Source organism: Rhinopithecus roxellana, chromosome 13, assembly GCF_007565055.1.
Source record: "Rhinopithecus roxellana isolate Shanxi Qingling chromosome 13, ASM756505v1, whole genome shotgun sequence".
NCBI lineage: Eukaryota > Metazoa > Chordata > Mammalia > Primates > Cercopithecidae > Rhinopithecus > Rhinopithecus roxellana.
Genome location: NC_044561.1, coordinates 2,635,500 through 2,662,028, shown reverse-complemented (window position 1 = coordinate 2,662,028; position 26,529 = coordinate 2,635,500). Strand labels below are relative to the sequence as shown.

Below are 26,529 nucleotides of genomic sequence, written 5' to 3'. Positions count from 1 at the left end.
GCTGAGACAGGAGAATGGCGTGAACCCAGGAGGCGGAGCTTGCAGTGAGCCGAGATCGTACCACTGCACTCCAGCCTGGAGACTCCATCTCAAAAAAAAAAAAAAATGTTATTTTTGGCCAGGTTTGGTGGCACATGCCTGTAGTCCCAGCTACTAGGGAAGGTGAGATGGAAAGACCGCTTGAGCCTAGGAGGTCGAGGCTGCAGGACGCTATGATCGTGCCACTGCACTCCAGCCTGGATGACACAGAAAGACCCTATCTTTAAAAAACAACTAAAAGTAGTTTTTTATATAAATGCTCATGCCACACTGAAAAAAGCAGTATACTGTAAATCTTTCAAAAATTTGAAAAAAAAAAAAAAAAAAACCCTTATATTTACCTAGAGATGGTAAGTTAAACTGATTAAAATACAATTTTTATTGAGAACGTTTTTTCCCCCTTACTGTACCTCTTCCCCCAGCAAGCTATTGTTTTAGTAATTATGTTCTTTTAAAGAGATGGGCCTCTTCTTGGTCTTGCTCAGTCTCTGTCCGCTTTCTCTTTGGCTCAGATCCTCTGGACTTTCTCTATCTACCTGGAGTCAGTGGCTATTCTGCCCCAGCTCTTCATGATCAGCAAGACTGGAGAGGCTGAGACCATTACTACTCACTACCTGTTCTTTCTGGGTCTGTACCGGGCACTCTACCTGGCTAACTGGATCAGGCGGTACCAGACCGAGAATTTCTATGACCAAATCGCAGTGGTGTCTGGAGTAGTACAAACCATCTTCTACTGTGACTTCTTCTACTTGTATGTGACCAAAGGTAGGTCCTGGGATAATAGCACTGATGCTGGCACTGGCCTAAGGAGTTACTCATCCATTCAATAAGTATTCCAGCAGATACAGACATGAACAATCAAGTCTCTGCCATTCACAGTGCTTGTGTTCTAATGCAAGACAAATATTTTCAAGAAAGAAATGCCATCAAAATATGGTCAATAGGTTATGTGTACTATGCAAGACAGCTGTGAGATGACATTTGACAGAATACTTGGTTAGTAGTGAAGAACATTCCAGAACTTATTACAAGCCCCAAGGCAACAGCTTGGTGTGATGGACAAAAAGGCTAGCGGGGTCCAAATCTATAAACCTGGAGATAACAGGTCAACCAAGACCAGTTTCACATAGGGCAGGGGTGTCCAACCTTTTGGCTTCCCTGGCCCACATTGGAAGAACTGTGTAGGGCCACACATAAAATACACTAATGATAGCTTATGAACAAAAAAAACACCTCGTTTTAAGGAAGTTTACAAATTTGTGTTGGGCCATAAAGCCATCCTGGGCCACGGGTTGGACAAGCTTGACCTGGCACCTGATAGGCCAGGGTTTGCACTATGCTCTGATTGCCAAGGGCGGCTATTGTGTCATTAAAAAACCCAATCCACTAGCTGCTATGTAGGGTAAAAAGCAGTCCAAGTACAGCGAGTAGCTATGGGGCAGTTGCAGTTGTTCAGGGAAAAGGTTCTAGGTAGAAAGAGATGTGGACACAAGTTCTGGGACTTGAGAGGGACTGCTGATGGATTGTATGAGATGTACAATAGACAATTTGAGGCCAACCACTAAGTTTACAGCTGCGAGGAGGGGTGCCAGTAACCAAGTCGGGGATCAGCAGGTCCATAGTCAATCAGAGATGAAGACTCCCCCTTTGCTTTAACAATCAAACATAGACTGTAAGCCGGCCATTAAGAGATGATACTAAGATCATGCACCAAGTTATAAAGCAGTCCTTTCATCAGATGGTATTCTCATTTCATCTCCGTTTTCTTCCAGTCCTTAAGGGAAAGAAGTTAAGTCTTCCAATGCCAATCTGAGGACCCTCTGAGATAGTCTATGCCTTAACAAGCACATGAAGGAAACTATTTTGAATGTTCTCTTTGGCAACTTATCCATTTGGGATCAAATGTTAAAACCAGAAAAATGCTTAGTGTGGATTTCAGCAAAACTTGATCATCCAACCCAGAAGACCTTCTCATCAATAGACTGCCCTTAAAGACTCATTGTAAGGTCATAAAAACCTGGGCCAACTGCACAAATACGGTGCCTCAACATGACTGCAACAAGAAACCTTAAGGTGCCTTACCGATGAAAAAGATCAAATAAATGATTGCTCTCTAAGGCCCGAGGGCAAGACTCATGATGAGGAAGTCAACCCCAATCTGGAACAATGTCCCTCCTCTTAAGAATGTCCCAACTAAAGACCAGTTAAAATATTAAGAGTACGCTCTTGTGAATTTCCACTTTCCAGGTAGGTGACCAAATTTAGATGGTCAAGATATAAAGGTAACAGCTAGTTTTAAGTGAGACTTATTTCACTTTCATACTGCTTTCTGGCCAGAAGCAAACCAAATTTACCAGGTTTGGCTGGAGGAGTTTTGTGCCTCATCTTTTATTGGTTTGAATTTTTTCAAACTTGTGACTGATACCTGCCTTGCACTTAGTACCTTAATACCAATAACCTAATGGTACTTAGGTGAGTACCATTTGCGCAATCACTGTTTTACTTATGAGCAGATACAGATACATCCAAACCCTTACCTACTAGGTATCCTGCTAGGGTTTTCGATTCCAATTCTTGTATTAAGTTTAATCAATTCTACTTTCCTTTCAGTTTTAGGTGCTAATCAGTCAATCCAATATTCTCCACCTTTGTCTTGAAACAAAAACTGTTTTAAGATGTCTACATTGAACTATTCAGAGAATTTTTAAGCAATAAAACCTCACACCTTATTGTCAACAGTGTTTTTATTTATACCTACAAAAAGAAAACAAGATGGTATCAAAAGGACAATTTACAAACTAAGAATAGTAACATAGCTTTCAGCATCCTGTGCCTGAACATCACACATCTACAAATCTTTCAAGTCTTAATGCAACAGGAATGTGTTTGGAGACCAGCAAGAACATGAATAGAGAGCACTGATCCCAAGCAAAAGCCACTAACCTTTTAGATGAGAAGTCCACACAACGAATTGTTAGGGAGGATTGGGGAGAAGCAGCCCATTGCTTAATACATTGAAACCCTTTCCCTAAGTTGAGTTTCAACCATGAATGCAATAACTAGCATAAAATGATTCTTCTGCTCATGTTCTGAAGCCAACAGCAGAACCTGAATTATGAGTGACAGACATGGAGGCAGAAGAGTTAAACTCTGCTAGATTTCAGCTGTGCTCAGGCCATAATAGCTTTTAAAGTTTGGAATTTACTGTTATGATTACAATGTCCCAGGTGGAAAAAGGGAAGCAAGCAATCCAAATAACCACTTGCTTACAGAGACCTTTCCCTCAAACAGATGCTTTCAAGAGCTGCGAGAGAGTAGGGCATCCCTTGTGGTGGAACCTCTATGTTTAAAGAAAGAAGAAAAAAACCCAGAATTTGGTTGTAGAAAACAATGCCCACAACAGACTGGCCAGTGCTTAGACAAATTGGAGGTCGGGGGGAACACTTTGGTTTGAAAGCACAGGGCAGTTTGCCATGTTTCTTCTGTGCCTACCATCCTCCCTTGGCCTCAACTTCTATAAGATGGGGGGGACAAAAAGAGAAGTAAAGTTAAGAAAGAAGAAAGTGGAAAATTAAAAAAAAGATGTCAAAGTTTTTACATGCATATATTTCAGCTTATGCTGAAGACCTACCTGTATGTTGCACATTGAATCATACTTTCAGAACCCCTCAGAAACCATCCCTCTCTCCCTAAAGAATTTTAAAAGGAAAACAAAAACCTCGAGTATAGATCTTACAAATCAGTAAGCATTCAGGCCTTAGCCAAAGAATGCAGTGGAGCCTTCCGCCTTAAACTGCATTGTGAATGAACACAAATTAACAGCATAAAAATTAAGTCCCATATCAGATCTGAAAGGGGTCTCTGGGGCTGTCTGATGTCTCTATCCTGTTGTAGTGAACACAATAGCAGAAAATTCTTTCTGGGTTCATCTGCTATATAAAAAGTCTTGGTAAAACAGCATTACTATGAAGAGGATGAACTCACCTACCTTCAGATGGAGGAAAAGTGAAAAGGACTTAGACTTTAGTCCTCCATGACTTTTCTTAAGCACTACCTACCTGTAATAAGCTGAGTGCAAAAGGATGCCGAAGAAAATCTGCACCCAGAAGCTGTTAGAAAGCACTGCAGAGAACAGGGTATGGAAAAATAAAGAGTTCTTAATAAACCCTTAAGATTCTTTGTTCAAGGTAACTTTGCCAAAAGGGCAGAATAGCTGGCAAAGAGTTGTTTTTATTCTAGCTCTACACTGCGTTTGAAAAGAAAATCTGCCCATTTTGAATATATTGTTTATAATTAAATGTGCTTTTTACACTGCAGGTCAATATAAAAACTGGTTAGTAAATTTCCAGTGAGCATTTATGTTCATTTGCTCACAGCAGCTGTCTGGCTAGAAAATTAATTTCACAGATGGTCCCCCGTTTTACTGGGAAATATAGGCAGCTTCCACCCAGATGCTGAGATGCTACAGTTTAACCACTGCAATAAACACTTGTGGTTTTTAATTCAAAGGATACACAAGACTCCGCATTTCAATTTCTAACCTGACACTAAAATGGTTATTTTTCAGTAATGGGGGCGGGGGAAAGGCAGAGTGTAAAGGGAGATAAAACCAATTAGTGATTTTTAACTGTCAAATGCACTCAAGCAATCAGTCAAAACAGGCCTGAGGAAACCTGTTCCAACTTGAGAAACATTTAAAAGCACAAAAGAAAATGTGCAGGGAAATCCCTGTTTGTTTTCTAACCCAGTAATGAGAAATTTAAAGCACAGATGCCATCTTCCTCTGCAAAACAATTCAGCCCTCCCCCTCCCTCCCTCCCCACCAACTTGGAAAAAAACAAAAGATGGGCTCCCACAAAAGGGCCTAATACCTTACTCTTTAAGATGAAAAATAGCTCAAATATCTTCAACATGCAAGAAGTTGGGGGAAGAAGTTTATCTCTTCCAGTCAGCTCTCTCTCTCTCTCTCTATATATATATTTTTTTACAAAATGTTGTTACAGACTGGATCATTTTGGCGGGCAGAAGAAACCTGGCAGTGAATTCTAACTAATCTGCATGAAAAGACAAATCACAATGGTTGGGGAGAAAAATTTAAAAAAAAAGAAAAAGAAAGAAAAAAAAGAAAGAAAAGGGGAAGAGCAAAAAAAAGGAAAGAGTGTTCCTTAAAATGTAATTAAGTCTGCTGGAGTCACTACCACTTGAGTGGTTTCATTTACGTGAAGGAGGAGGAGGGGGAGGAGGAGGAGGGTATTGGTAGGCAGTCTGCCCCATGTAACCTATCATATTGGTAGCTCCCGGAGGCTGTGCAAACTGTTGTGACATCAGTGGCTGTGGCTGCTGCCCAGACCGGCCTATCCCACTAAACTGCTGGCTAGAGCTCTGCGAACTTCTCCCAGTTGAGGTGGTGCTACTAGCTCCGTAAGTGCCAGCACCATATTCTTGAGCTGTATAGCTACTGGTGCCATAAGCAGCTGCCCCATAGGTGCCTTGACCATAGGTGTATTGGCCTGCTTGTGCTCCAAAGGCAGAATTTGGACTTCCATAGCCACTGCCATTAGCATAACCAGCTCTATCGGTTTCACTACGATCCCGATAGCTTGCAGAGTCTCTCCGGCCACCATCCTTGACTCCTCGAAGCCTTCGGTCACACTCATCCTGATACATCAGATTGGGATTGTTGGCTGAAGAAGTGGTCCGGTAACGAGAACGACCACCTAATGGGAAGATACAAGGGAATTTTTAATGCCAAATGTATAACCTAAACATAACAATGTAAAAATTCTACTGGGTACAAAATAAGCATGTTGCCTTGATACTTAGTTATGCTGGCTAGCCTCCAAATTAGTACTGTAAAAATATACTCATAATTTGATTACTTAATGGGGCACATTCAAAAGCACAGTAAACATTAAAGGACACTAGACCTTTTCACCCTTTTAGGCCCTTTACTTGAGAATGTTACAATACGAAACCTTGAGTCAGGAAGCCCAGATCCTCCGATATTCTGCAACTGTACATCCAGCTGCTATGTCTCGGTTTCTACCCACCACTAAACAATGTAAAATGATCTCTCCGTATGGAAAACTGTAAACCTAATATACTATACTAAGCATTTTTGAAAGTATTAAAAAAAGCAACCATGACCGGGGGCACACTGGCTCACTCTTGTAATCCCAGCACTTTGGGAGACTGAGGCAGGAGGGTCACTTGAGGTCAGTACTCTACAAAAAATACAAAAATTAGCTGGACATGGTGGCACACACCTGCAGTACCAGCTACTTGGGAGGCTGAGGCAGGAGAATCGCTTGAACCCAGGAGGCAAAGGTTGAAGTGAGCCGAGATCGTGCCATTGCACTCCAGTCTGGGAGACACAGAGAGACTCTTGTCTCTGCCCCTGCCCTGCCAAAGCAACCACATTAACTCTCAGACCAGTCTTGGCTGGGTGTTGTGGCTCACTCCTGCAATCTCAGCACTTTGGGTGGCCGAGACAGGTGGATCATCTGAGGTCAGGAGTTTGAGACCAGCCTGGCCAACATGGTGAAACCCCATCTCTACTAAAAATACAAAAATTAGTCGGGTGTGGTGGCAGGCACCTGTAATCCCAGCTACTTGGGAGGCTGAGGCAGGAGAATCACTTGAACCTGGGAGGCAGAGGTTGCAGTGAGCCGAGATCGCACCATTGCACTTCAGCCTGGGTGACAGAGCAAGACTCCGTCTCAAAGAAACAACAACAAAAAACAAAACACAACAACAAAAAAACAAAACAGACCAGTCTCTAAGGAAAAAAAAATTCACAATTTAGCTTAACTGATAGAACTACCACAACAAACTTCACATTTTCTTAGTTGAAAAAGGTTATAAAAAACATTAGGCAGTGTCCTTTGTTATGAAGCAACACACTTAAAGCCTTCGCATGGTTAAAAACAGCAACTAAAACGAGGCACAGTAAGCATAAAGGGATACCTTGGCAGTACCTGGAAAACTCCAGGACTTACCCTTACCCCCGCCTCCGCCGCCACCTCTGTGGTCCACAAGCTGCATCAGTTTTGGATTGATAGCCTGATTGGCCTCTTCCAGCACTTTGATAAGCTCTCTGGCCTGTTTTAGGTTCCCTGGGGTGAAGAAGGTATAGGCGGTACCCTTGTTGGTGCTACGGGCTGTTCGGCCAATACGGTGCACATAATCCTCTGAGCTGTTTGGATAGTCATAATTGATCACAAACTTGACATCTTCCACATCTTCCACGTCAATGATGAGTCAGTGTGTAGGTTGATGTGGCAGGGAAAGAGAAGGTAAAGGACATGCCAACAACAGGTGGGAAGCACGAATGCAGATGACAGCAAGAGGAAAGAAGGTGAAGTTAGTAACCACTCTGAACAGAAACAAAAAAAGACTCATCCCAACAGAGTAAAAGAGGATTACTGATTCCTAGGACATGCATGGGAAGTAGCATCTTTATTGGCTGTAGAATCCTAAGGGAATCCCATCCAAACATCCAAACTCCTGCCTCTGCTACATTTTACCAATATACTGACAGGAGTTACACCAAGATTGGTCTTCAGACGCAAATTCCAATACTATCCTTTACAAAACTGGAACGCAGAACAAAGTGGTAAACCACTGTTAAGTTACAAGGCCTAATCACTTCTACTCTGTTGGGAGAAGCCTGGCAAAATCGACCAACAACATAACAAACTTACCTTTAAACCAGTCACAGAGCAAAGTAAAAAAAGGAGCTTCATATATTTTATTACTACAGTTTAAAGGAAACTTAATCAAAACATTTGTTTTTTTTGCTCTTATATTTTTAAGAAACTGAATAGAGCCAAAGATGTTAAGTACACACCTATTTTCCTTTGCAGAAACATCCAGATTATCTATCCCCTTTCAATTACAAGAGCACATTACACTAAAATTTTACTGTACTACCAAGCCCAGCTTCTGCCAAAATGAGGATATTTTTGCTCAACTCAAGGTTATTTCAACTCAGGACTTGTTTCAATTATCAATGATTGTCTATGTGACCTGGGAAATTAAATTAATAGCCAAAGAATGTGGGAAAACCATGAAACCTTGAGACACAAGTTTAGTATTCTCTCCACTGCTGGGAATTGGGCTGAATAACCTCCTAAGGCTTAAAATGTAAATGTTAGTGTAATGCTTTCAGCTGAATGTATATTTTTACCTAAACAAACAATTTTAAGAATATAACAAAGACTCCTACTGTTTTGTGGAAAAAAATCTGCATTTTACAAAGAATATTCAGAAAATATCCTAGATAAAACACAGATTTTTGTGATATAAATAATTAAAAAACATTCTCTGTTTGTTACCAGACCGATGCACACTCCCTCCTCCTTTGGGAAACCGCTGCAGCCGATCCCGTCTCTTTGCCTTTTATTTTTGGCGGCCTCCTTTCGAAAACTCCGCCTTCTGACACGGGACCACTGGAGCGCGGGGAGCATGCATCAAGGGTCCGTGGCAGTGAGAAGTCCCCACACACGCTCGCTCTGTGAACTGGCTTAGATGCTTCTCTGTAGCCCCATTTGGTTGCCAAGCGCCGGAGAACCTGGGTTCGGGTAAAAATTTCAGGTCCTCCAACGCCTCCCCCAAGGATAATTGGGGTGATTGTAGAAAAAAATAATTAATAAAAAAAATGTAAGTTACATCCAAAGGGTCAGACTGCATCTATTGCCCAGACTGGATTAATTTCAAGGGAGAAAGGGGAAATTAAAAAAAAAAAAAAATTAGCTGTTGTTACAGGGCTTGTGAAGAAGGGGCATTATGTCTGTTTCTTATTACAATAAAGGCTCCTCGGTCTTTACTGACCCCTAAAGTCCTGAATCACACCAGAAAGACGAGAAGGCACTTATCACAGGGGGCAGCTTGAGTCTCCGGCTTGGGTCGTTGACGCAACAAAGGAAAAAAGAATTTACAGGGCCAGGGTGGATGTAAGACAGGGGGGTGGGGAATTCTACTCCATGGTATCTTCAGAGCTAGGATAATGCTCCGTATGCAATCCCACTGCATATGACCATGGCAGCAGAACAAGTTCAGTTACTACACTGGATGCGTAAGTGTGCTTTCCTAGCAGAAAGCACCAGGGGCTGGAGTCAACAGTTCACATGCTAATACTTGGAAGTATATCTGGGGGTGTTCAATAGAGGGCAGACATGATGCAAAGTTCTTCATACTAGAAAGGTGTCCTGTGTGTGCACACACAGCTGGATGGGGGCACATACGAGCAAGCGTAGAATTTGGTTTTCTCCAGTCAAGTCTACCCTGATGTTATCTGTGCACTGCCACAATACTATCTTGCTGCCTTTCTAGATGATGCTGTAGCAGGGTAAGAAATCGAAAGTTAATGTTTTGGCCAGATGACTGGGATAAGAACTTTTTGTTTGAAAGGCCCTATGACATGGCCTGAATCTCCAATCACTAATTAGGAGGGACTAAGTCTAGCCAAGAGGCTCATCTAGAGCTGCTTCCGGCCAATGTAGATTTGTCTCGGCCATGTATTGAGTGATCTGCAGCTGATATCAAAGCTTCTGTTAAAAAACAAAACAAAATAAATTCAATACTTTTAGTTTAACAGTGTGTAGTTTAAACACAAAAAAGGAAAAATAAAAAATATCCCAGTGGAAAGGGAAGTGGGAGCCTAAGGATGACTATTATAAAATTATGGGAATCAAAGAACTTACCTGAAGGGAACATTTAAGAGACCATCGCTTGACAGGAAGTGAAAAAAGGCCTGGTGACTCAGCTGAAAATTGCACCCCTGTCTATGAGGTAGAAGCCTTCACTTTCCAGGATCTTGTAGGACATTGGTCAGAATTCTGCCATTTTGGTGGGTTTTCTCCCTCTTTGATTTTTACAAGGCAGCAAACAAAGGGGCCCAAAACAAGCACTGATGTTGAGTAACAAGAAACAGACTCGGGTACCTTCCCTCTCCCCTCACTTGGGTGAGTGGGGGTGGGATGAAGAGTCTAAGTTATTCTAATGGTAGCCAATTAATTTGGTTTAGAAATGCAAGGGGACATAGAGCAAATATTTTTAATTGTCTAGGCAAGATGCACAAAGAAGCTACCAGCACATAGCAAGCCTGTTTAAAAACCAACCATTACTGAAAGCTTTATGTAAACTGCTTTCAGGCCTCCGCCTCCTCTCCCAACAGGCCCAAGTTCTAATGGCACAGATCCAGACATGACCTCAGAGGGCAGAGGGGCAGAGAGAACTTTCCATCATGGCTGCAGGTCACCACCTCTGAAGGAGGGAATGATGAGTGCAATGCATAAAAAGGCTTCATTACTTTTGTATTCCAGTCTGAATACCTGTTCTCTTTATATTAAATAGTATAAGGGAATAATATGGTACTTCTCACTGTACTGGGCAAATTAAATACCTGTCAATAATTTAAGGATTTCCTTATAATACAGATAATCTTTTTTAAAATATAAAAGTTCTGAGTTAGACCTGTTTAGCTCAGAATAGTCGGCTAAACTACCATAAAACTCTGTATATGTTAAATGGTAATGGGTCAAAAACTCCAGAAAACCATCAGTTGGATAACACACCTATAGATAAGCGTATGGGTAGGAGGAGGGGATAGCCAAGTGCCCATGATAATTTGACATCAGTAAATTAAACTGGGCAATACAAATTTGACTGCTATTCTGATACTGCATTAGACTTATAACATTCCATCTAATAAGCATTCATAAAACTGGACCTCTGTATATATCTAACTTAGACAGGGATAGGGAAAAGAATAACTGAAGAAACTAGCTTACAATAGCTAGGTTTCGTCAGGCTTATTCTATCCAGCCAGAAAACACCACCAGAGAGAGGTTGAGCCATTCAACTGACTGCCTCCTCTCCCTGTTTGAATACTCATGCCTAGGCCTTGCTACAGACCAAAGCCTGTTTGTTAGGAGCAGGAAGAGACTTTGAAAATAAAAGGGGGGTGGGGGAAACCAAAGTTTAAAAAAAATTGTGGGGGGCGGGGAACGGGGAGAATCACCCTTTGTATTCTTTTCTTTCAAATATTTATCTAATCACATGTATATAAAACTTTCTAAACTTGAAGTTTGAATTTGAAATGAGAAATCTTTAAACCAAGATACATATACCATTGACAGAGACGCCTATCTATACAAACCTAGCCCACGGGAGGCTACATCTGTAGCAATAAGGATGGGTGCCTTTCCAGAACGGAACTCTGTAAAAACAAACAATAATCATCATCAAATAAGCATTCCTAGCTATCTGATCTGTTTACATCACTATGTTAAAATTTCAAATAATGGTGTCAGAAAATCCCAAGCTCTTATAATGACAGACAGTGATTCTTTTGAAAACCTTTATCACACTCATCTTCAGCAGTACAATAAAGAGTCACCTCTACTAATAACGAAATACCGTTAAGATAGTGTGGCAGGCCGGGCGCGGTGGCTCAAGCCTGTAATCCCAGCACTTTGGGAGGCCGAGACGGGCAGATCACGAGGTCAGGAGATCGAGACCATCCTGGCTAACACGGTGAAACCCCGTCTCTACTAAAAAATACAAAAAAACTAGCCGGGCGAGGTGGCAGGCGCCTGTAGTCCCAGCTACTCGGGAGGCTGAGCCGGGAGAATGGCGTGAACCCGGGAGGCAGAGCTTGCAGTGAGCTGAGATCCGGCCACAGCACTCCAGCCTGGGCGGCAGAGCTAGACTCCGTCTCAAAAAAAAAAAAAAAAAGGTTGTGTGGCAATTTGTTACATAATTAATATAATTAATATGAACTAGAATTTTTCCCCCTTTAAGTTATTTCCCAAATGAGACACAATCAAAAGCTGGGGTTTGGTAGGAAACAAGTTTAAAAGATACAAAATGGAAAGAACTGAATTTCCCCCCAAGAGGTATGCATATTATTTCTATTTCTTTTTGAGATGGAGTTTCGCTCTTATTGCCGAGGCTGGAGTGCAGTGGCACAATCTCGGCTCACGGCAACCTCCGCCTCCTGGGTTCAAGCGATTCTCCTGCCTCAGTCTCCCAAGCAGCTGGGAGTATAGGCATGTGCCACCAAGCCAGGCTAATTTTGTATTATAGTCGAGACGGGGTTTCTCCCTGTTGGTCAGGCTGGTCTCAAACTCAGCCTCAGGTGATTCGCCTGCCTCGGCCTCCCAAACTGCTGGGATTACAGGCATGAACCACCGCGCCGGACCGCATATTATTTCTTAAATAAGATATGGCCTCTTCCATTTCTCAATGACTTCCCTTAAGAGTAGTCCTGAAAAAAAGGACTGAAAGGAAATATGCTAAAATATGACTCACTAATTAAGAAACATTTTAGAAAAATATTTCAGTAACAGTTTAATTCTCCCCAAATGGTAGTTATATTTTTATAATCAGAAGGAAAAAATTGAAGACTTTATTAATAAAGGGAGGGTGGTGCAAGCTGTGACAAAGTTGAAAGAGCCAGCATCGTGGACCATGAGCACATGCTAAAAAGTGCCCTCAGTAATTGAATTAACTATACAGCAGGGGCAAGACAAACTGGCCTTTGGGCCACATCTGGCACAACACCCATTTTTGCAAATAAATATTGTTGGAACACAGCCATGCTATCTCTGAGACAGGGTCCCACTCTGTTACCCAGGCTGGAGTGCAGTGGCACGATTTTGGCTCACTCCAACCTCTGTCTCCTAGACTCAAGCAATCCTCCCACCTCAATCTCCAGAGTAGCTGGGGTTACAGGCGCGCACCACCAAGCCTGGCTAAGTTTTGTTTTGCTTTTTTTTTTTTTTTGTTTTTAGCGACAGTATTTCACTATGTTGCCCAGACTGGCCTTGAACTCCTGGGCTCAGGTGATTCATGCACCTTGGCCTCCCAACGTGTTGGGATTATAGACATGAGCCACCAACAGTGCCCAGTCCAGGCCATTACTCTACGTATTATCTATGGCCTACAACTTTTGTCCTAAAACAGCAGCGCTGAATGGCTATAATAGAGACCACCATTTGGTTTACAAAGCCAAGCACACTTCCTATCTGGCCCTTTACAGAAAGTTTGCCTATCCCTGAAATAGAGCATGGACATTCACTTACGGGGGGAAAAAAATCGACAGAAAATGCTTAGTTTTAAACTTACCATTAAGTACCCAATCTCTTTCTGGTTGACTCTTGTCTCCATGGATACACATAGCTGGCCAACTATCAGAAAAAAAGTAACCAATATTTTTTAAATATTTTAAAATGGGGAAAATCAAACTTTAGAGCCAAATGCTATAATGCAATTTTTGTAAGGTTTGTCAGGCTTCATGAATAGATGACTGTGCTCATTAGAAGAGCAAACTGCATGGATAGGCATTATTGAAATATTACACATCATTCGGAATACCCATTTAGAAATTTCCAGTTAACTATAAAACCAGAGGTTAACTGCCTTGGTGCTATACTCACCCATCTCTGCGCATCCTTCGAGTCAGATCATCACAGCGTCTCTTTGTCTCCACAAATATTATTGTTTTGTTTTCCTTTTCAGCCATTATTTCTTCCATTAGTTGGATCAACCTGAAAACAAGACCAATAATGCAGTCATCACACAGAAAGTATCTATTATGTGGAAGATTAGGTCTACAATATCAACTCCCAAAGCTATAGTACTTTCTTTGCACATTACGTTTTTAAAATTTTTAATGAACATTAATATAGAGTCCTGAGTCAGGTTCTGCTATGTGCTCAAGAAATACTAACTCATACCACTCATACCATCCTCACAGCAAGTCTCAAGTGAGTGGTATTATTCCCATTTCCCAGATGAAGAAACTGCGGCACCAAGACATAAAATTGTGCAAAATTATACAGCTGGTAATCAGCAGAGCTGAGATTCAAACTCAAGAATTCAGAATCCTTGCATTTAACCATAATGCTCTGACAAATGATATAAAGATGGATTATCAGAAAGTTAGCAATGCTTTTAATGCTTTCAGGCCTCAAAATATACTGGTTTCTGTAATACTGATTTTGGAAGGTTAATAGAAAAGGTTTACTGGTATTATCAAATGAGAGCGTAAAATCTCTTTCATACTTGTGGTCTTTTTCACTTTCCATGCAGACATCCACTATCTGGAGGATGTTGTGGTTGGCACTCAACTCCAGATTGCCTACGTTGATCTGGGTGTAATCACGAAGGAAATCCTCTGCAAGCTGTCTTACTTCTTTTGGCCAGGTTGCGCTCCACATCAATGTCTGCCTATCAGGCTATCAAAAAAGGAAAGGCTTTCTTTCAGGCTAAGGAGTTTGGACAAATGGCATAAAGACTGCTTATTATTAGTTTTACGTACCCTGATTTGGTCAACAATTTTACGGATCTGGGGTTCAAACCCCATATCAAGCATTCTGTCAGCTTCATCCAACACAAGGTAAGTACATCGGCGAAGGTTTGTCTTTCCTGACTCCAGGAAATCTATCAGACGTCCAGGAGTGGCTATGCAGATCTCAACACCTGTAAAACAAAACCAATTATCGAGCAAATCAGCTAGGTGCAGTGGCTCACACCTGTATTCCAGCACTTTGGGAAGTGGAGGCGGGAAGATAGCTTGAGGCTGGGAGTTCACAACCAGCCTGGTCAACATAGCAAGACTCCAACTCTACAAAAACGCAGCAGCACCAGCCCTGGCAGCTGTACTCAATGCTGCAGAGAAGCTAAATTTTAACAAAGTACCTGCAAAAGCATGATGCCAGGATTTATGTACAATCACCAAATCCTCACAAAGTTTCCAGTCATGTTGAACTTTCTCTCTCAAAATAGCTATTTTGGTCACATCTGAGAATTTCTAAGCTGCTGAAATTCTGAGTTTTTCACAAGAACCCACTTTTTTCTCCAATTTCATCCACAGGAACTGGTAAAAGTTTAACAATTCTTTTACACTATACATTGTTTTATTACCTCTTTCCAAGTCTCGAATCTGGGGACCTTTAGGAGCACCTCCATAAATACAAGTACTCTTCAATCTAGAACATTTGCCATAGTCATCAGCCACCTGCTGTACTTGCTGGGCAAGCTCTCTGGTAGGAGCCAGAACTAGACACTGAAATCAACAAAAAGACACTTGAGACCCCACCCAAGGTTTAAAAACAAACAAACAAAAAAAACAAAAATCTTTGTTGTCTAATCTAGTACATTAAAAGTGATGGAGTTAAGATTGGAAGGAGGGAATATTAGTAGAACGGAATGTAGAAAAAATTATTAGAACTTCATATTTAGCATTTGGAATGATACTGGTATCCTCGTCACTTTTACTATGACACATTATCAATCGTTATAGTTTATATGTACTATTTTAGTGCATAGACTGTATTACCAGGTTTTAAGTATACAATTCTCATTTACAGGTTGAGCATCCTAAACCCGAAAAACCAAAATGTTCTAGCATTACTTTAAGAATCATATTGGTCCTCAAAATTTGGATTTGTTTTGTCTCACTCTATTGCCCAGGCTGGAGGGCAGTGGTGCAATGTCAGCTCATTGTAACCTCTGCCTCCTGGGTTCAAATGATTCTCCTACACCTCAGTCTCCTGAGTAGCTGGGTCTGAAGGCATGCGCCACCACGCCCAGCTAATTATTGTATTTTTGTAGAGATGGTGTTTCCCCATGTTGGCCAGGCTAGTCTTGAACTCCTGACCTCATGTGATCTGCCCACTTTGGACTCCCAAAGTGCTGGGATTACAGGTGTGAGCCACTGTGCCTGGCCTAAAATTTGAAATTTTGGATGGTCAACCTGACCTAAACTAGAAGTCACAGAACTGGCAGAATGACACATTCCTGACCTCTAGTTTAAGCACTTCACCAGGTAGATAAGGCAAAAACAATGAAAATTTACATGTAATCTGACAAGACTGTGTACAATCTGGCCAAATAATACAAAAATCAAGGTATCATATACCAAATTATGAAACTTGCTTTGTATACTGATCCATTAGATATGAACTAATAATGCCGTCAGACATATACTATGTATTACATAAAGTAGTGCATTATTTCTTTTTGTATCTTGAGACATACTGTACATGTTCATAAATATATACAACAAATGCAAGCTTAATTCTTAAAGTTAAAAAGTAGGCCGGGCGTGGTGGCTCACACCTGTAATCCCATTATCTTGGGAGGCCGAGGCAGGATCACCTGAGGTCAGGAGTTCGAGACCAGTCTGGCCAACACGGTGAAACCCCGTCTCTACTAAAAAAACAAAAATTAGCTGCGTGTGGTGGCGCATGCCTGTAATCCCAGCTACTTGGAAAGCTGAGACAGGATAATCGCTTGAACCCGGGAGGCAGAGGTTGCAATGAGCTGAGATTGTGCCAACAATGTACTCCAGCGTGGGCAACCAAGAGCAAAACTCCGTCTCAAAAGGAAAAAAAAAAAAAAAAAGGACACATTCAATGCCAGGCGTGGTGGCTCCCAGCACCCTGGGGAGGCCGAGGCGGGCAGATCACCTGAGGTCAACAGTTCCAGACCAGCCTGGCCAACATAGCGAAACCCCATCTCTACTAAAAATACAAACATTAGCCGGGCGTGGTGGTGCACACTGTAATCCCAGCTACTCAGGAGGCTGAGGCAGGAGAATGGCTTAAACCTGGGAGGCGGCCGGGCGCGGTGGCTCAAGCCTGTAATCCCAGCACTTTGGGAGGCCGAGACGGGCGGATCACGAGGTCAGGAGATCGAGACCATCCTGGCTAACACGGTGAAACCCCGTCTCTACTAAAAAATACAAAAAACTAGCCGGGCGAGGTGGCGGGCGCCTGTAGTCCCAGCTACTCGGGAGGCTGAGGCAGGAGAATGAGGTAAACCCGGGAGGCGGAGCTTGCAGTGAGCTGAGATCCGGCCACTGCACTCCAGCCTGGGCTACAGAGCAAGACTCTGTCTCAAAAAAAAAAAAAAAAAAAAAAAAAAACCTGGGAGGCAGAGGTTGCAGTGAGCTGAGATCTTGCCACTGTACTCCAGCCTGGGCTACAGAGTGAGACTATGTCTCCCAAAAAAAAAAAAAAAAAAAAAAAGGCTGGATGCAGCGGCTCATGCCTGTAACTCCAGCAATTTGGGAGGCTGAGGCAGGCTGATCACCTGAGGTCAGGAGTTTGAGACCAGCCTGACCAACATGGAGAAACCCATCTCTAGTAAAAATACAAAATTAGCTGGGCATGGTGGCACATGCCAGTAATCCCAGCTACTCAGGAGGCTGAGGCAGGAGAATCGCTTGAACCCAGGAGGCGGAGGTTGCGGTGAGCCAAGATCACACCGTTGCACTCCAACCGGGAAACAAGAGCGAAACTCCAAAAAAAACAAAACAAAACAAAACAAAACAAAAAAACACCCAGAAAACACTTGACTTTACTACACAGTAAGTGCCCATATAGCATGCATAGTTTCTTTAAGAGTAAGACTTTGATTCAAATGTAAGCTCAGCTATTCAACTGCTGAGTGATCTTGGGTAAGTCATTTAATTGCAAGTAAGATAAGAATGAAACCATTTCCATGTATGGAGGGTGTGGTGAAGAGTACAAACGGATGATGTAAAGCACCACGCCTAAATAGTCGCTAAACTGTAGTTTTTCTTAGAATTACAAAGAAACTGAAACACACTTACGATTGGGCCATCTCCCCTTTCCAAGTATGGCTGGTGGTTAATATGAACAATCGCAGGCAGGAGATACTGTGAAGGAGGGAAAGAATGACAACCTCACACTTAGAAGTACAATCTTACTAAGATACTTAATACTATCTTAGTAATTACTGAATTAATGCATAAATAGGAAAGTGAAAAACAGAACTCACCATTGCTACATACAGCAGGCAATGTAAATTTGAACACAAAATACTTCCATATATTTAATAACTAAAATAGTACCTACGCTATCTGAACAGCATTTCTATGAAGAACTGAGAACCTATGATAATCAGAATAGCAAAATAAGTTACCACAGTATCAAGGATCTTCTCTTGCTCATACATACCGCCAACGTCTTCCCAGAGCCAGTCTGAGCAATGCCCACCATATCCCGGCCACTAAGAGCCAACGGAAATCCCTGGCACTGAATTGGAGTTGGTTCTGTAAAGTGCTGATCCATCAACACATCCATTACATATTCTGTAAGAGAATTTTATTTTACACATTTTATTGTGTTTAAGGGCACAAACCAAAAGAGTTGTTAAAAAAACTTTTAAGCTCACTAAAGTAAGATTTACCGAGCTTCATCTCTCCAAAGCGTTTTCTTTATCTACTGGATCTCCGACTAGCTTACCGTAAAGCTGCTCTGGGCCAGGCTAGGTGGCTCACGCCTGTAATCCTAGCACTTTGGGAGGCTGAGGCCCGTGGAGGTCAGGAGTTGACCAGCCTGGTCAACATGGTGAAATCCTGTCTCTACTAAAAATACAAAAATTAGCCAGGAGTGGTGGCGGGCGCTTGTAATCCCAGCTACTCGGGAAGGTGAAGCAGAATCGCATGAACCCGGGAGGCGGAGGCGGCAGTGAGCTGAGATCGCGCCACTGCACTTCAAACTGGGTGACAAAGTTGAGACTCCATTAAAAAAAAAAAAAAAAAAAAGGCGGGGCGCGGTGGCTCAACCCTGTAATCCCAGCACTTTGGGAGTCCGAGACGGGCGGATCACGAGGTCAGGAGATCGAGACCATCCTGGCTAACGCGGTGAAACCCCGTCTCTACTAAAACGAAGAAAAACTAGCCGGGCGAGGTGGCGGGCACCTGTAGTCCCAGCTACACGGGAGGCTGAGGCAGGAGAATGGCGTAAACCCGGGAGGCGGAGCTTGCAGTGAGCTGAGATCCGGCCACTGCACTCCAGCCTGGGCGACAGAGCAAGACTCTGTCTCAAAAAAAAAAAAAAAAAAAAAAGCTGCGATAATAGTCTACCTCGCCCAGAAATTTGAAAAACCATAACCCTAAAGCATCTAACAGGACATGGGAACATGGTAGTCATTTATTGTTTACCAAACTCACATTATGTACTGCTAGAAAGCAATTTCATGTTGATGTTTTCTAAAAGGCAGAGGGCAAAACCCTAGAAAAAGATAAAAACTTAAAAAAAAAAAAATTCTCAGTCTAAATACAAGAACAGAAGAACTGATGACCATAAAACCATAAAAACAATCTCCTGTCCTTTCAACAAAACCCCAAGCCTGGCTCAAAGAGTTTAACCTACTACCCATGTCTCCCATTCAACCCAATTTAACAAATTAAGGCTCTAGACTGAAGAATACTTACGTGGGAAGTTAGCATGATGGAAGGCAAACACGGGTTTAGGACAAACGTCTCCCCCTCTCACTGTAATCTCTTTCTTTCGGCGTAGCTCATCAACCTCATACTATGGAAAAAAATTAAATAAGACAAGTTAGTAAACTAGTTACTCTAAACATTCAGAATTTATGTTCCAAGCTAGCTGAGCAATTATCCAGTCCACAGCTACGATGGCAAATGTTTAATAGTTTACATGGTACTTTCATGCATATCATTTTAATTTTGCAAGGCTCCTACTTACTTTGTAAGTTAATTAACGATGTAGGTGATTATGAGTTGCACTTTCTACAGGAGAAAACAGGTAAGTAACTTGCCCAAGGTCAGAACGAGGAGGAAAAAAAGTGGAACTTGGACCCCAGTACTCTTTCCATTACACTTTCTTCTGAAAGAGTAACCACTTCATGTGTAGAGTCCAAAAAACAATGGTAACGAGGAACAAGAACAGACAATGTTGGCTGGGCACAGTGGCTCCCACCTATAATCCCAGCACTTTGGGAGGCTGAGGTGGGTGGGTCACTTGAGGTCAGGAGTTTGATACCAGCCTGGCCAACATGGTGAAACCCCGCCTCTACTGAAAAAAACAAAAAAATAAAAATAAAATTAGACAGGCGTGGTGGCACGCGTCTGTAATCCCAGCTACTCGGGAGGCTGAGGCAGGAGAATTGCTTGAACCTGGGAGGCAGAGGTTGCAGCGAGCCAAGATCATGCCACAGCACTCTAGCCTGTGGAACACAGCGAGACTTCATCTCAAAAATAGAAAAAACACAATGCCAATATATCTTTTTCACTAACAGATGAAAAGACATGACCTAATATACAATAGTTTCAATCATGTATAACAAACAGATTAGTAAGCATTATCAACAAATGAGAACAAATTCAATGCATATTGAAACTGGTCCCCTTTTGAGTATTGGGGTCTTAGTTAAGAATGTATAAGAAAGGCTGTAATCCCAGCACTTTGGGAGGCCGAGACGGGTGGATCACGAGGTCAGGAGATCGAGACCATCCTGGCTAACACGGTGAAACCCCGTCTCTACTAAAAAATACAGAAAACTAGCCGGGCGAGGTGGTGGGCGCCTGTAGTCCCAGCTACTCGGGAGGCTGAGGCAGGAGAATGGCGTGAACCCGGGAGGCGGAGCTTGCAGTGAGCTGAGATGGCCACTGCACTCCAGCCTGGGCGATAGAGCGAGACTCCGTCTCAAAAAAAAAAAAAAAAAAAAAAGAATGTAAAGAAAGGCCAGGTGCAGTGGCTCACACGTGTAATCCCAGCACTTTGGGAGGCGGAGGTGGGTGGATCACTAGGTGATCGTGAGATGGAGACCAGTCTGACCAACATGGAGTTGGTCCATGTTCTCCCTCCAACATGGAGGGAGAAACCCTGTTTCTCGCACTCCAGCCTGGGTGACAGAACAAGATTCCATCTCCAAAAAAAAAAAAAAAAAACAAAAAAACAACATACCGGCTGGGCGTGTGTAATCCCAGCACTTTGAGAGGCCATGGCAGGTTAATCGCCTGAGGTCCAAGGTCTGGAGTTCGAGACCAGCCTGCCCAACATAGTGAACTAAAACTACAAAAAGTTAGCCAGGCATGGTGGCGGTGCCTGTAATCCTAGCTACTCGTGAGGCTGAGGCAAGCAGAATCGCCTGAACGCAGGAGGCGGAGGTTGCAGTGAGCCAAGATCATGCCATTGCAGTCTAGCCTGGGCAACAAGAGTGAAACTCTGTCTCAAAAAAAAAAAAAAAAAAGAATCATCTGGGTGCAGTGGCTCACGCCTGTAATCCCAGCACTTTGAAAAGCTGAGGCAGGTAGTTTGCTTGAGGTAGGGAGTTCGAGACCAGCCTGGGGAACATGGCAAAACCCAGTCTCTACAAAAAGGAAAAAAAAAAAATTAACCAAAAGTTTTTTGTAAGAAAAATACCACCACACTGGAATAAAATGTAAAACAGCAACAGCAGCGTATGAATAAACTCTAACCAATGTATCTACTTGGTTCAATAATCTGTACATTAAAATACACATGTAAACTTACTGGTGTCAGTCTTGCTACTTCTGGATGTTCCACATAAAAATTTTTCTCAAACTTGGGGAGCTCACTCAAATCCCACTTTTTTTTACGCAAACGCTCCCCAGGATTACCAAATTTCTTCGGGGGAAGGCCACCACCACCTCTTGCTCCAAATCTAGAACAACAGAATTTTTAGTTAGTTCATCAGTACTTTCAAAGCAATGTATTGTACATGCCATAAAAACATTCAAAAAGGATGGAGTTCTAGGGATACTACCAGCCTACCTCCAAAAAGACCATTTTATTTACTCCTATTTAAAGGTATGGAGAACTGTGTAAAACTTCCTTTACTACCCAACAATACTGTTTTATGAGTACATCTACAATAGGTGAAAAGTTAAAAACTCCTTTATTGAGAGAAATACATCCTAGGGATTACAATCACAGATTCTGGATCCAGACATGGTTTTGAGTTTTGATTCTGCCACTTACTGTGTAATTTGAATATAATTATTTAACTTCTACATACCTTAGTTTCCTATGCAAAGCAGAAATAATACCACCTATTTCAGAGGCTGCTGAGAAAATGATCTAATAATGTGCAATGTGCTATAAAAGTATCTGGCATAGCCAGCACCCAGTACAAGTCAGCATCATTTCATTCAACAAATAGTTATTAGGTACCAAGTTATTAGGAACCAAGTATGTATCAGTTACTGTTTTAAGTGGTGCTGTGGTAGAGTTACAAAATAAAACAAAAACAAGTCTCTACTCTTGGGTAACAGACATGCAGGCAAAGAGTTATATTAGTTTAAGTTTCAATTAAAGGCAAGATTGTGGACAAGGAGGAAAATATACTCCAAGCAAGTCCCTCGCAAGTCCCTCAATCTTAGAATAGCTTCTTGGGACCACTCCTCCATGTGATAAGCACTCCACTTGTCTGCTAATCTGCAAAGCAAAACTGGGCCCTGGAAAGGACTTGGTAGACTGGTCTTCATATTTAGCTTACGCTAATAAAAGAGCTGAGCCTGCCCCGGTCAGTGGCTCAGGACTGTAATCCCTAGTCACTTGGGAGGCTGAGGTGGGAGAACTGCTGGAACTTGGGAGGCGGAGGTTGCAGTGAGCTGAGATGGCACCACAGCACTCCAGCCTGGTAGACAGAGGGAGGCTCCGTCAAGACAGACAGACAGAAAGACAGGAAAGAAAGGAAGACAGAAAAAGACAGAAAGAAAAGAAAAGAAAGAAAGAAAGAAAAAAAAGAGCTGAACATAGCTTTATGACCCTTCCTTCTTCGGTCTCTACTTTTACCTTCTATCTCCTTCTTGTTCCCAAATGGTATTATTAATTTGCAGGAAAAAAAACACTAACAAGACTTATTTAAGGCTTTAACACTCAACTAATTACTTAAGATCAACTTCTGGCTTTTTATAAACCTTTCACAACAGATAAGCCCAAGGGGAATACAAATATGACCACTGGCCAAAGCTAAAATTTAAGAAATCAGAAGCTACTTTTCCTAGAAGAATCTTGACACTAAGATGGCCTTCATTTTCCCTATTTCCATCTTGTGCAGTGCAGGTCTTCGGCATATACAAACTGTATAGCATTTTTTCACTCAGTTTCTTTACTCCGTGTAAAATACTGTACTAAATTTAGTTTCCTTTTCCCACTCTAACCCATTTGTAACTTCATCTTTATTATAAAGTTCCACTTTATCATTGATAGGCAAGTAGGTGTATTTATTCTACAGGGCCTCATTTCCTGAAATTCAAAGCCATTAGAAGGCTGGTTTAACCAGCTAGACATTCCCCTAAATACACACATAACAAAAATTGATGGCAGGAGATTTTATTGGGATCACTGGATACCTACACTCAACTGTCAGAACTTGGCTAATTCCATTTATACTACTACTGAGTAAGACAAATTAAGAATCAGAACAGGAAGAGCACATAGCATAGGGATACACATGTCAGGGACATCTTTAATATGATCCTCAGCTTAAGGCTCATTACTGAACAGACCAAAAGGCCACCTCAATTGCTGCTCCCAACACACTTGCAAATTAAGCAGATAAATAAGGTACTTTTCAAGAGGTAGAAAGTCTTTGGATTATCACTCTTGCAAATTATAAAATACTTCATTGTTACTGCTGCATTGCAATGCTACCCAAACCTTACTGATTTAGGAAAAACTAGAACTTTTGAAAGTAAGATTCCTGTTAAGGCTTTAAACTGATGATTATCATTTATGTATTTTTTTTTCCTCTCTCCTTATTTCCCTGGCTATTTATTCAAGACATACTATTCTACACTAAACATGTAATTTGAAACATGGGGTTTTTGGAAAATATGCCGTCTTCCATGTTTATAATTAATGCTGACATAATTAATGACCTCAGAATTCAAGAAAACCTCTCACTTTTGAGCTTATCCATACCATCTTCAAATATGCCCATCATACTCTCTGGTATACTATGAGGCTCAAATGTTTTTATCCAGTCAGTAATAAGTTTAATTTGGCTTCGCAAAAAAAATTCACCTTTGAAGATTCATATATTAACATTAAAAACCATATATTAACATTCATATATTAACATTAAAAACCATCACATGTACAATGCATATGATTTTTGCATCACACACGTGAAACACATGAACTGACCTCACCTATTCCTTTTTCAAAGTAACCACCAATTCAACTGTGTAGCATTCAGTTAAGAGTAAAACAGCAATTCAAATAATCAAGAACATTTCTTGGGAAAGGGAGAGTTGTGACAAAGATCTTACAAAAGAAGGCCAATTCGTTTGAAATTTTTAAAAAATGTCATCTGATACTCAAAGAGTTAAAGTATGGATCAGTAATTCACTTTTTTCCTTTCAAATAACTTATTAAAGCATATATATGGTGAAAGTAAATATTAAACCAAACAGCCATGGTAAAGAAACAGAACACTATTAGTACCTTGTATCCCCTCTATGTGCCTATTTCAAGTTTACAACTTTCACCCTAATAACCACTACCTTGAATTTTGTTAACCATTCCCTTTCCTGTCATATTTGCACATATCCTTAAATGTGTCGCCCTACCACAACTTGCTTTTTAACTCAATATGTCTGTGACTTATCCACATTCATTCAAGTTCTTTTCTCTTTTTCACGGCTGATTAAATTGTCTTCAATTGCACGAATACCCGCAATTTATGGAGACATTTGAGTTGTTTCCAATATTCTGTTAGCACGAATGCTGGTATATAAACTTTTCCGTACAAGGATCCTGGGGCACGTGTGCAAGGATTTCTCTAGGCATTACAGTCTAGGGTATAAAGCTTAGGGAGGAATTACTGGGCTGTTTTCAACTTTTTTAGATAATCTTAAAATCTTTTTCTAAGTGGTTGTACTGAAATTCACTTCTAAACTCAGCAATACTGTCAAACACAAGCAAACATTCCATCTCTCGTCCTTTAAACAATGAGATCAAATATCTTCCTTCCTAATAAGGTATACATCAAAATAATTTTGTAAAAAGTGGCAACTGAAGTGCTTGTGACTAGTAGATTCAGTAGTTGTGCATCTGAACCACAAAAGACAAAAACGTTTGGGGAAAATACGGTTAATAGAGCGCCTACTACATACAGCGAGACTATTACATCCATTATCTCTTGATTCCTGACAACACACCAAAGTAAAAGCAATTATGACCACCTTCCTCAGAGGAAACAGGCTCACAAAAGGGACGGATCTTGACCAAGGTCACACACACATATAAAGTGGCGTCACATTACTCTTTTTGGAAGCAAGGGGCAGGGGATCGGAGTTTCGCTCTGCTGCCCAGGCTGGAGTGCAGTGGCGCGATCTCCACTCACTGCACCCTCCGCCTCCCAAGTTCAAGCGATTCTCGCGCCTCAGCCTCCCGAGTAGCTGGGATTACAGGAATGCGCCACCAAGCCAGGCTAATTTTGTATTTCAGTAGAGACGGGGTTTCTCCATGTTGGTCAGGCTGGTCTCGAACTCCCGACCTCTGGTGATCCGCCCGCCTCGGCCTCCCAAGGTGTTGGGATTACAGGCCTGAGGCCTGCGCCCGGCCCACAATACCAATAACTTTCTAGCGAGGCAGAATAGTTGATGCTGCAGTCCAATTAGAGAAAAAAGGCCGAAATATTAAAACTAAATTAACGACCCAAAAAAAAATCCTTCCCCCAAACACGGTCATTTAGATGGCAAGCAACTCCATTGCTTTACATCCCAATGCATTTCCTTCGACTTAAAATACGACTGAAGAGGATTAAAACCTATTTTTAAAAATGAGAAGCTGATCTTTTCGTCTCCAGTGTCTTAAACAGTGAACTCGGGGGGAGAGAACGTCAAGGCTGCCATTTCGTGTAAAGCTTTCCTGGGCTGAAGTATTCTCTTAGGAAGATCCGTGTTTTTCCAGATGAACGCCGAGGCCTGAAGACATCAAACGGCCCGCTCCAAGCGGCCAGGCCCGAGAGCCGGGAAGCCAGGCGAGGCGCCTAAGCCCGGGCCGGGGCTGCTGCGGCCAGGCCGCCCCTCCCGATCCCCCGCGGGGCTGAGACGACGCCGGGCCCGGCCGCGCGCCACGACTACCTTTCGCAAAGAGAGGCCCAGCGTCGCCAAGCCGCCGCCCTCCTCGGGTCCCCAGTGACCCTGGGGCCGAGGCCCGCAAACGAAACCGCTGTCTAGCCTCGAGTCGCCTCGCCTCCTGGGGTCAGGAGCAGGATTCCCAGGCCCGCAATCCGCCGGGCCTCCCCAGAAAGCAACTCCCCCACCCCCACCCCCACGCCAGGCCTCTCCTCTCCTCCCCCACCCTTACCCTCCACGGTCACGATCCCGGTCCCGGTCCCCAAAGCCTCCTCCGCGCATGGTCCCAAAAGGATAGAGATCTGGGAGCGGGGCACGGATGGCCGGGCTCGGGAGGGCCTGCGGCTCCGGTCTGGTGACGACCGATGGCGGCGGCGCCTCCGCTGTTGGGGCGGCGGCAGGCGCAGCGCTCTCTCGCTCCGACGCGCTGTCTCCCGTCGCAGACGCCACCGTCGCCGCCTCTCTCGTCGGAGACGGGAGCAAAACACAGAGAATCGGGGCTATAAAGCCGGTGGGCAGGCTTGGCTACGCTCAAACCGGGCAGTGCCGCGGTTTAGGCGTCTCCTTCCTTCCCAGCGACTGCACAAAATGGC

At 42.6% G+C, this 26,529-nt stretch overlaps 2 protein-coding genes across 4 annotated transcripts in view; one reads left to right on the top strand and one right to left on the bottom strand.

Moving 5' to 3' along the window:
* Positions 1 to 2,775, top strand: part of KDELR3 (KDEL endoplasmic reticulum protein retention receptor 3) — a 15,157-nt gene extending 12,382 nt beyond the window's left edge. The window contains exons 4-5 of one of the 2 annotated variants that reach the window (XM_010389241.2): positions 552 to 804; positions 1,812 to 2,775. In XM_010389241.2, the coding sequence (XP_010387543.1) occupies positions 552 to 804; positions 1,812 to 1,852 (294 nt within the window). In that variant the 3' untranslated portion in view covers positions 1,853 to 2,775. Of the gene's footprint in view, positions 1 to 551; positions 967 to 1,811 lie in introns of those variants that run through there. The other variant, XM_010389240.2, reaches the window with a different exon arrangement.
* On the bottom strand, positions 2,766 to 26,529 carry DDX17 (DEAD-box helicase 17). 2 transcript variants are annotated; one of them, XM_010389237.2, is made up of 13 exons: positions 26,169 to 26,529; positions 21,360 to 21,510; positions 19,295 to 19,394; positions 18,033 to 18,166; positions 17,666 to 17,731; positions 14,971 to 15,112; positions 14,366 to 14,526; positions 14,110 to 14,282; positions 13,482 to 13,592; positions 13,171 to 13,232; positions 11,201 to 11,260; positions 7,038 to 7,280; positions 2,766 to 5,756 (listed from the first exon to the last, which is right to left on the bottom strand). In XM_010389237.2, the coding sequence occupies exons 1-13, from the start codon at positions 26,216 to 26,218 to the stop codon at positions 5,251 to 5,253; spliced, it is 1,959 nt and encodes a 652-aa protein (XP_010387539.1). In that variant the 5' UTR covers positions 26,219 to 26,529; the 3' UTR covers positions 2,766 to 5,250. The 2 variants fall into 2 exon arrangements, with proteins under 2 accessions (XP_010387539.1, XP_010387541.1); XM_010389239.2 differs by having other exon boundaries at positions 2,773 to 5,756; positions 7,044 to 7,280.